Here is an 11,059-nt window from a genome sequence, read left to right on the forward strand (position 1 = left end):
GTTCAACACATACTTTTGTATCAGCAGTTTAATATACACATAACATACAGTTCTAATATACATAATTATTTACGAAATTCCAGATAGCTGTGCTGGCAGTATTTCCTTCTGCCACAGTTCTATATAAATCATATCCATTTTCACAAATAACATAGAATTATTTACAAAATTCCAGATAGCTGGGCTGGCAGTCTTTACCCTATGCCACACACATCATTAATGAAATTATTAACAAGGACATCAGCAGTCTAGAATTCCTTGACCTAAACCCAGTTTGGGTTTGTTAAAGGTAGAGACTGCCTCCTAACGTTAGTGGACGTCTTTGAACAAGTCACAGGTGCATTGGATACAGGCAGTTTGGCATACATTGCTTACCTCAGCCTGGTGAAGGTTGCTTATACCATCCTACATTTTGGCATCACAGACAAGCTAATCAAACTAAATGTTAATTCTTATGTAACCCATTGGACAGCAAACTGTCTCATTGACAACCCAGTCTGTTAATGTAGGGGACATACTGTCATCAAAAAGGGTTGCTACTAGAGGTGTTCTTCAGAGACCAGCCCATGGGCCACTTCTCTTCAGTATTTACTTTACTGATATCAAGGCTGATGTGAGGGGCCTATGGTTAACCAACTTTATGGATGCCTACAAACTTGGAGTCATCCCAAACTCTCCATCTGACTCCTTGATTCCCCAGGACTGTCTAATACTGGGAAATAAATGGTGGCAGGACCATGGCCTTAAGGTAAATGCCAGACAATGTAGTGTAATGTTCTTTGGCAAGCATGGGCAGCCATGCACCTACTTCACAGATAACACTTCTTTGATAATTCAGACAGTTCTTAGGGACCTGGGCATATTCATTGACAAACTATCCTTTGACTACCATGCACCTTCTGTCATTAAGAAATCATTTTATTTAGCAAAATTGATTATCAGAAGTATATCTTCTAGGTCAAGGGAGGTTTCGGACTGATAATAGAATATAATTCTGTTTTTGCTATGTATTTCTGTAAATATGTAACTCAACTGAAAATGCCAAAGCATTTCCTCAGAAAGAAAATGAAGAAAATGTTTGCATTTTATACAGACCACCTTAAAGCACTTTCTCTCTCGACTGTATTTTTACAGACTTTTGAAGCAGGATTTTATCTTGCCTACAAAGCCTCAATGGATTCAGTTCTATGTTATTTCCTATATATCCATAAGACAGACAACACTTTAAACACCTGCTCAAAGGAACTAAACTTCCACTGCAACAAAACAAGATCGGTTGGCAAGCCAGATCTCTCTCTCTCTCTCTCTCTCTCAAAGAATCCATCTTTTATGAAACAGACGTCCCTTAAATGTAAAAAGGCAAGGTTCAAATAACAAATTCACCACCATAACAGGAACAGGCAAGCAAAAACTGAGGGTAATGCTACTCAATGCTAGAAGTCTAAATCTCAAAAAGCACTCACTCGAGGCACTCCTTAAAATGGAGAACATCGATATCTGTGCAGTGACTGAGACCTGGTTCAAAGCTCCAGAGAGCACCCCTGCACTACCAGGCTATAACTCATACCACATTTGTCGGCCATGTAACCTGGACCGAACCACCAAAGGCGGAGGTGTGTCCATATTCATTAAGAATATCCACACCTCCAGGCTAGTTGCTCAGCATAATGCATCTGAGGTTATCCAAGTGCAACTAACTCTGGGCAAAACTGCAATCCAAATTGTAGCTTGCTACAGATCCCCCACTATGCCCCAGGATTCCCACTCCTCTTTTCTTGATGTACTGGAAAATATTAGGGTTCAACCAAACACCCTAATAATGGGTGACTTCAACTACCCCACCATTAACTGGGAAAACTACTTGTGTACCAACTCCTTAGCTCAACGCTTTCTGGAATTCATAAACTCCAATGCCCTGGATCAACTTATCCACACCCCCACCAGGGGCAACAATATCCTAGACCTAGTCATTATCAACATGAGTGTTCCACACCTGAAGTTAACTCCTCGTTGGTCCAATCCAACCATAAGCTAATCACCCTTGATATCCACATCCTGTCCCCAACCTCCATTAAGGAAACCATAGTAAAACATTTCTCCAAAGCCAACTTCATGCTTCTTAAGACGGAAGTGGTGAACTTCATGACACCCATGCAGATGGACAATACAGTTGCAACTGCTGAATCCTACACAAAAGCACTCTATAAGCACTTACATGAGTGCATGGATCGTGCTATCCCAAACAGAACCAAGATGCTATCCTCCAAAAAAAGGAAGCCAATCTGGTGGTCCCCTGCCATAAACAAACTGTACAACAGAAGGAAGAAACTGTTGCAAAAGAGAGTAAAATCCCATGAGTGGAAGAGCTCCCTGGTCAGCCTCAGTAAGAAGCTGAGATCCCTTATATGATCCTCCAAAGTTAGCTACGAAAACAAAATCACCACTAATTCCAAGGACAACCACAAAGCATTCTATAGCTATGTCAAGAATCTCAATGGCAACACCCAGATCTGCTCTGAGTTACAGCACAAAGGCAAGAAAATTACAGAACCAACTGATATTGTCAGCATCCTGGCAGATAGATTCAGTGCTAACTTTACCCCCTTCTCACCCCCTAAAGGGCCCCTATCTATACAGGAAGAATGCAGAATCCCTGTAATCACAACTACGCAGGCAAAAGCTGCACTCTCTAAAGCCAAAAACACAGCATCCATGGGACAGGACAACATCCCAGGCTACGTTTTACATGAACTTCAGAACGAACTGGCTCCCCACTTAAGCACAATGTTCAATAATAGCCTCGCATCAGGCTTTGTGCCCACTGAATGGTGCACAGCAACAGTTATCCCACTCCACAAAGGGGGAGCCACCACTGATCCCATGAACTATCGACCTATAAGCCTGACAATCCTGGTCTGCAAGGCCATGGAACGCATCATCATGAAACTCATAAACAAAGACATTGGTAACATCCAAACTCTGGATCCCACCCAGTTCGGGTTTTTGAACGGCAGATCATGCCTCCTGAACCTGATCGACTTCTTTGAGGCAGTCACCAAAGCCGTAGATGAGGGTAAGGTGGTTCACACAGCCTATCTTGACCTTGCCAAGGCTTTCAACACCATTCCCCATTATGGAATTATAGCTAAACTCACTAAACTAGGTAAAAATCCCTATGTCACAAGATGGGTTGCCAACTGGCTCACTGACAGAGCCCACACTGTAAAAGTTGCAGACTCCAAATCTGACCTCAAAGCAGTGACAAGTAGAGTACCACAGGGTTTCGCCCTGGGTCCTCTCCTGTTTGGTATCTACTTCACTGAAGTACAGGCTAACACAGAAGGCCTCTGTCTAACGAAGTTCGCAGATGACTGCAAACTAGGAGCCATAGTCAAGTCCCTAAATGATGTGAACATCCTATAGAAGGGCCTCGCTGAGACAGATGCCTGGTGTCAGAGCCATGGCCTCAAGCTCAATGCCAAAAAGTGCAGTGTCATCCCCTTTGGTAAAAACTCTGTACCCATGAACCTCTACATAGGCAGCAATCTACTTAACACTGAATGCGTGATAAGAGACTTTGGGACACAGGTGGACAGTAATATCTCCTTTGATAGCCACATCACCACAGTAGTCAGGAAGTCCTTCTATGTGGCACACCTCATCATAAAAGGGTTCTCATCCAGTTAAAAATAGGTCATTGTTCCCCTCTACTCGACACTCATTAAACCCATTATAGAGTACAATGCCCCTTTTGGAATGTACATCTGCAGTAGCTGGAAAGGCCACAGATGTACCTCACAAAGAGGATTACTGGCCTCAAGCAAATGCCCTACACTGACCGCCTCAAAAAACTCCAGCTTTACTCTGTAGCATATCGCCTAGTCTGAGGTGATCTCTGCCTAACATATAAAGCTATGTCAAACCCAGAGCTGTTGGACATGCTGCACCTAAAGAAATCCCAATCCCTCCGAGCTACATGCTCTAGGGACCTAAACCTTGTCACCACAATAAACAGGGCATGCTGGAGGGATAGATTCCTGTCCCAGAGACTTCCCATACTCTGGAACAGGATACCCATCTATGTCAAGCAAAGTTCTTCATTAGCACTCTTCAAGAAAAATCTTGATGAGTGGATGGGAAATAGGAAATACACCCCGGGGATCACTTCTGTGTCTCTGCTTGACAGTGGCACAGGAAAATAACTTTCTTGGGTGGAATAAGCCAGGGAACCTTGTTGGCTAGGCTTACGTAGGCCCTTGGGCCGATAGCCTAGTACCTACCTATGAACCTATGAAGAAAAGTAGCTCCCTGACCCTTTTCAAACACAGACTGGATAAATGGAGAGGAAATTAAAAACTCACCTTAGTCTGGCCCTTGAAACCCTTTTTTAAAGGGGACAAAATGAAATAACAATTACTTGCAGAGTACCGGCAAAACGGGATTTTGAGGTTGATCTATGTCATCAACAGCCAAGTATGAACCCAAAACTCTAATTGTACCCCAAATAATGACAAAATGAAATGCTTCAACAGTTGGCTAATATCTGAGTAACTATATGAAAGCATATTTAAAGATATGATTGTCAGATGGAAAATAACCCTTGGTTAAACAGTATTTCCCAGTGAATAACTAACGTGTTATTCACTCTTCTAAAATAGCAGTGGATGTCTAAACTTTAAAGAAGTAAGTTACCTAACTCAGATGGTTCACTGGCAACATTTTATTGCTCTTTTTTTAGATGAACTAATACTACATCTATTAAAGTGAACACATTTCTGTACAATATTTGGATAATAATCTATAAAAACTTCTGAATTACTGGTGGCTCTTATAAAAAGAAGATAATATGGGACTTAACATTTTTGATTATGGATGTATATCAATTTAAATATAGGTTATAGAATCTTAATTGAAACTTTATTAAGAGTACTTGCTTCTCTGAAATATCTTCTTTCTGCTTATCAGTTTGCTTTTCCCGAGGGAAACTGAAGATGGATGCCATATAAGCTACCACTTATATGTTAATAATAAGTAGTAGTGTTCTCTTTCTTCAGTATTAACATATGATCCTTTAAAACATTTATAGGGTTCTTTTAAAACATTTACAGGGTTCTTTTTATCCCTTTCAAAATCAAAATATGAATATCAACATTTATATAAGTAGATTAAAACATTTATTATTATTAACGATTGCTACAACTGTTCCAGTTAACTATCAGCATATACCAAAGGCAATTTGTATTATCTTTGCTGTTCATTCTTACCATAAATCCAATACTAATATTTATGCAAGTTGCTTCAGAAAGCCTGACAACTGGGAAAGAAAAGCTTATATTAATTGGTTAATAGTTATATGGGTGATTTACTTATTATTTCAGCTAACGGTTGATTACAGTGGAAAAAGTCTCAGTACTTTTGATCTATAATATGGTTAATTATGAATTAAAATAACTTGATCTGAATACCCATTATTCACTCCGGTTACATTCCAAATGATATTCCTTCGGATAGAAATTTTTAGATCCGACTTCTCAGAGGTCTGGCTGTATCAACAGAAATAAATTACACCATAAATATTACGACTGCTCAGCATACAAAGCTCCCAGGCTGAAAAACCCTGCCTACAGTCTTATATAAAGCATTGTTACAGAAGAAGAAACAAAATAACACCAGCAACTAGGATAAATGGTTCACTCACAAATGTCCACAAAATAACTATAACTAAAGTAAAATGAGGGAACCAAAACACAGCCAGAGTAAAAATGCAAAATGTTTGATAAAGTTGTAAGTGCTTGTTACACAAGAACACTGTAGTTCTTTCCTGCAATGAAAGTTTGGTCATACACATTGGATGCTCTTGGGCTGCTGTGAGGGGGAAAAGTTTATCTCTTTTTGATGTTATGTTAGGTTTTCTTTCTCTCTTACCTTCATTTTATTTGAATGCTGTCATTTTCTTTCTGTATACATTTTAGCCATTGTCTTATGTATATTTTTATCCCTTTTTCAGTCAGATCCTAAGAAAGAAAATAGTCTTGTGACAGATTCTCCTCTGTAGACAAACATCTAAAGTATTTATTTTACTTTTTTTTCTTTCTTTTTTTAAGGCACCTCGTATGACATCCTCATGCATTCTCTAAGCAGGGGATTTAATAACACCATGAAGTAGTGCCAAGGAAACAATAATTATTTGGAGTCACAAGAATTATAGAGTTTAGAGCAAGAGTTTTATACATCATTTACCAAGTCTTCATAATTGAAACTAGCTATATCCTCTCAAGCAAATATAAAACAATGACAAATATAAGTGTAGGCCATGCCTGCATAGTATGTGGCTGAAAAAAATCTGACAAGTTGTATGAGATATTGGAACAGAGGAGAAGGCTAAGCTCTCGTTTTTATGTTGCTGCTGAACTTCCTGCCTAAGTTATAGAAGCTCCTTAGAGTAGACTTGAGTTTGTGTTTTCTCCAGACTTCAGCTCTACTTCTGCAGCTCAGCATTCCTATTCCTCCTCCAGTCTGGCAAACTACATTGCTACTTAAAATAAATTATCCCTGGCATTGATTAGTGTCTACGTGCATGCAAAGTGAACACTGTTCTGAGTAAACAGACAGCACAAGCATAACTCACACCTTCTTCCTCCAAATTTTAGTTACCCTACTGATTTTCTTACAGCCATAAATATCAAGGGGGTTCATAAAAGTTACCACAAAGTGTAGACTACATGTACACTTAGTGTAATCTTTCTGAGTAACTAGAAAGCACAAACATGCAGTAGGGATGTTCTTGAATACAGATTGTGTACATTTAGTGTAGGTGTTAAAGAAAATGGCCAAATAAGTTGGAGGCTACCATTAACAAACCTGGGAGATCAGATCCCGGCTTTGGCCGTGTCTGAGACCACTATGTAGACCCATTTCTTCCCGTCAGATGGATACTGATACCGTCGAGTGTGCAGTCAGAGATGGGCCTACCTACAACTGTTTTCTGGCAACAACTTAGCTGACATTGTTCACTCCTACATCAGTCTACCTGATGTTGGCCACTTTGACATCACCCTTTTCTGCTATCATACCCAACATCCGTTCAACCAGCATTGTTTGGGTAGGAAGCTGTTTCATAGGGGTCTGTCTAGAAAGCGTAGATAGTCCTTCAATAGCAGCTTCATTTCATAAAAGTGTAGTGTCATGACAGTGTATTACAGCAGGTAGAGTTGCATTAGCCATGCAGGTCACTGTTCATTCATCAGCAGCAGCCCTGTCCTTGCAGAGGCTTTGACCTCTTTGCCTTAACCTTCTAGCTACCCTTTATGATTTTAATGTGCTCAGTCCTCACTGAATGCATGTTGGTATGTTCATAAAATTTGGTAGAAATTTGAAAGTATGGTATGTTAAGTAGTTAGTAGAATCAGCAAATAAAAAAACATACATAAGCAGAACTAGACTTTTACAAGTTATGCTTATGAAAGCTGAGAGGCATATCAAAAAGCATTAAGGAGAATACATAAATAAGTAATAATCCACAATGCAATGCTTTCCTTAAAAATACTTTTCTCAAGTGTACCATTTTAAATGTATTGTCACAGTCTTTGAAATGTATTCTTCTGTTGTGCTGTTAATCCAAGGAAAGGATATTTAATTGGCTCAGGTTAACCACTTTTCCATGAAGGAGAAAATAAGTCATTTAAGTTGCTGCTGAATATAAAATAAAGGTTTTACTGTAGCAATTTTCAGTAGCATGTTATTATGAAATATCCATGCAAGAATGTTATTGGAGCACTGCTGAAAATAAAATGGACACCAGTGTCAAATGGGTTATCGGTTCTTCCTAAATAAAAGAAAAGATTACAACCATCTAGGCCAGCTCTGTGATGTGGAGACGTAAGGACCTTACTGTACCCCAGCTGCCCTGGGTTTGATTAGTGCCCCAGGTGCTACAGTACAGGCTGTGAGGAAGGGACATAAGCTTGGCCATTTGTAATAAAAGGCTTTGGTCTGGTCTCACAAGTGGATCACTGCCAGGAGAAAAGCTCAGAACTGTACTCCTATACAAAGGGAGGTTAGTAGTACCTGAGTCCTGTCACAGATAGTTTGTAGTACAGCTGAGCTCTGTGGGTGTGGAGAAGCATGTACCCGTATTTCTGTTCAGAACAGGAGACACTGTGCCACACTGGTAGACCAACACGTGGAAGGTGTTTGAAATATAACAAAAATCTTCTAACAGGATGACAAATCTGATTCCTCTAGCTCTCACCTGTCCCAAAAGGCAACTTCTAACACTTGGAGATGTGGAAGAATGAGTGGCCTATAGAAGACTGACTGGGAAGATGGGTGGTCAAAAGTAACTTAAACAATTCTAAAGTCACCAAGTATGTTTGCTGAAATGGTGAAGAAAGCATGAACATCCCAAATAGCTTAGCCTTCCTGGAAGGTTAGATGGGTGCTTAGTAGCTGCTGTTTTTCTGCTTTGTATTGGTGGCCCAGGAGTGGTGTAGAAACATTGGCTGTACAGAGCTGGGGGCATATGTATATGAATGTAAACATTTAGAGTATTTCCAGAAACTCTTATTACACATATCTTCCTCATGCCACAAAAAAAAAGCAAAAGCCTTCAAGATTGCATAACACATCCTTAGAAAGAAATATATCTGCCTTTAAGTCTAGTATTGGATAATAAATCTAAGCTCTGTATTTGCATAAGACTATCACAGACTGTGTTTACTTTATTGCAGTAATGTTTTCTTGTTTTAGTTAATAAACAGACTATTTGAATTCCATAAAGCTGTGTGAATTTGCTTGAATTATAGTCAATTCTGGATGAGATTTTGTTATAAAATATTTTATGCTGTTTTTCTCCACTTGCCTTCTAACTGCCTGCATGTAAATGTGTTCTGCTTGTCTGAATGCAAATAATTACAGGATTTCCAGAAATTGTTACATGTATTTTCCTCATGCTACAGAAACAAAAAAGGCAGAATACTTCAAAATTGCATAACACATCCTTAGAAAGAAGCATATATGCCTTTAGGTCTATTATTGTATAGTAAATCTGAGCGGGTCTATTTTTTTTTTTTTAATTTGTTCTTTTTTTTTACGTTATTTGATGTTTTACTTAATCGATCAATAAAGTTCAACCTTTATTGATTTGATTAAGTAAACTTTCGATAACGTGATATAGACGCAATCTGAGCTCTGTGTTTGCCTCAGAATATTACAGTGTTTACTTTATTGCAGTAATGTTTTCTTGTCTCAGTTATTAAACATTGACTATATAAATTCCACAAAGCTGTTTGAATTTGCATGAATTATAGTCAATTCTGGATGCGATTTTGTTATAAAATATTTTTATGCTGTCTTTCTCCCCTGCCTTCTAACTATATGCCCACTGCATCAGCCATGCTCTGTTTATTCTGTATGAGGTAAGACCTGATCACAAGGTAATATCCAGGCAGCCATGAGGTGTTTTCTTTACATGGCCTAACCCCACCCCCTCTCCCAGATGAGTGATATCTATGTCTTCCTAAATGAAAGCCTTCACCTGTGATGTGCATGCTTCCACATGTGCACAGTGAAGGCTACTGCATAAATATAGCTTGACAGAGCCAAGGGACCATGCCTGACCAATATACTTGATATCCTTCCTCCAGCAGATGCCAGTATTGCAGAAGGCCAGACTGTAATCTTCCCCCCAGGAAGGGTGAACTGGTGTCTATAGCTCCCTTCCATTTTCTCCTGACAGCTACTTCAGAACATGAGGTGGTTATCAGTCATGGGTCATGTTGTGGGTTGGTATAATGGTTAAGGTGTTGACCACAGACACACAAGGTACAGAGCTGTATTCTCACCTTTGAAGGGAAACTGGCTAGGCTTAAAATGGCCCACAAGGGCAGCTAGCCTAGTACTTCCTATGAATCCTATGTGAGTCACTGTAAGTGTTTCATCCATCCATCTGCTTTATGGATCTAGATGAGAAGGACAATTTGTTTAACATTACACAAATTTTTAGAAATTAATGTCACATCTGACATGGACTTGCAAAGTAAAGGATTATTAAGTTTGCATTCCTCTGCTTAAATGAAACTCTTTTTTTTTCTTTACAGCTGTGGTAGTATTCGCCTTTGTGCTTTGTTGGTTGCCATTTCATGTGGGTCGGTATCTGTTTTCTAAGTCATCTGAAGCTGGATCCTTGGAGATGCTCCAAATCAGCCAGTACTGCAACCTGGTGTCATTTGTCCTGTTTTACCTTAGTGCTGCAATAAACCCAATTCTATATAATATAATGTCCAAAAAATATCGAATGGCTGCTTACAAGCTATTTGGAATCCAACTGTCTGCACAGAGGACAACGTCTACCACTAAGGATGAAAGTTCACGTGCCTGGACAGACTCTAGTGCTAGCACATGATAAAGGAAAATTATAATTGTTGTGGTAAATGGTGATAGTTTGATTATAAGCTGCAAGGCCATAATGCAGCAGGTAAATAAAATCATGAGTCATGAATAAACTGTACATACATATTTATATGTTGTAAGTTGCTGGCAAACATATATGTATATCTATATTTATCTGTACTGTATATTAGAAATCTGGTGTATTCAGCTAAAATAAAAAGTGAGAGTCTAATAAAAGTCAATATGTATTTATTATATTATATGGGTGTGATTTTTTTTGTAAAGGAATCATTGGTTATGTACTGAAAATGTTTACAAAAGCCACAAAGACAAAATACACAAAAATATAATTTGTGATTTTTTTTTTGCCATGCAGCTTTATATCTAGTCTAGGTAATCTACGTAAGGGAAAAGATGAACTAAATATGTTCCAGAATTTCAATATGTTGATTATTGTTTTATAAAACATCTTAAAACTATAAATAGCGACTACTATATTTTATGTTTGTTTGCATGCATACTCCAATTATATATGAGAAAAATGCAAAATATGAATTACAGAAAGTCAAAGGCCCCAGAAGTAAGATTACTTATACCCACAGATAAAAAAATAACCAAGTGCTTAGCTTACAGATGACCTTGACATCTGTCAGAAAATCCGACTGGAACA

The 11,059-nt window shown here is 38.8% G+C and overlaps 1 protein-coding gene across 1 annotated transcript in view; it reads left to right on the top strand.

Moving 5' to 3' along the window:
* Window positions 1–10,646, top strand: part of GHSR (growth hormone secretagogue receptor) — a 106,080-nt gene extending 95,434 nt beyond the window's left edge. The window contains exon 2 of the mRNA XM_044070235.1: window positions 10,098–10,646. Within this exon, the coding sequence (XP_043926170.1) occupies window positions 10,098–10,402 (305 nt within the window). The 3' untranslated portion in view covers window positions 10,403–10,646. The remainder of the gene's footprint in view (window positions 1–10,097) is intronic.
* The last annotated feature ends 413 nt before the right edge of the window (window positions 10,647–11,059 follow it).

Source organism: Protopterus annectens, chromosome 4.part1, assembly GCF_019279795.1.
Source record: "Protopterus annectens isolate FY-2018-M chromosome 4.part1, PAN1.0, whole genome shotgun sequence".
Classification (NCBI taxonomy): Eukaryota; Metazoa; Chordata; order Ceratodontiformes; family Protopteridae; genus Protopterus; species Protopterus annectens.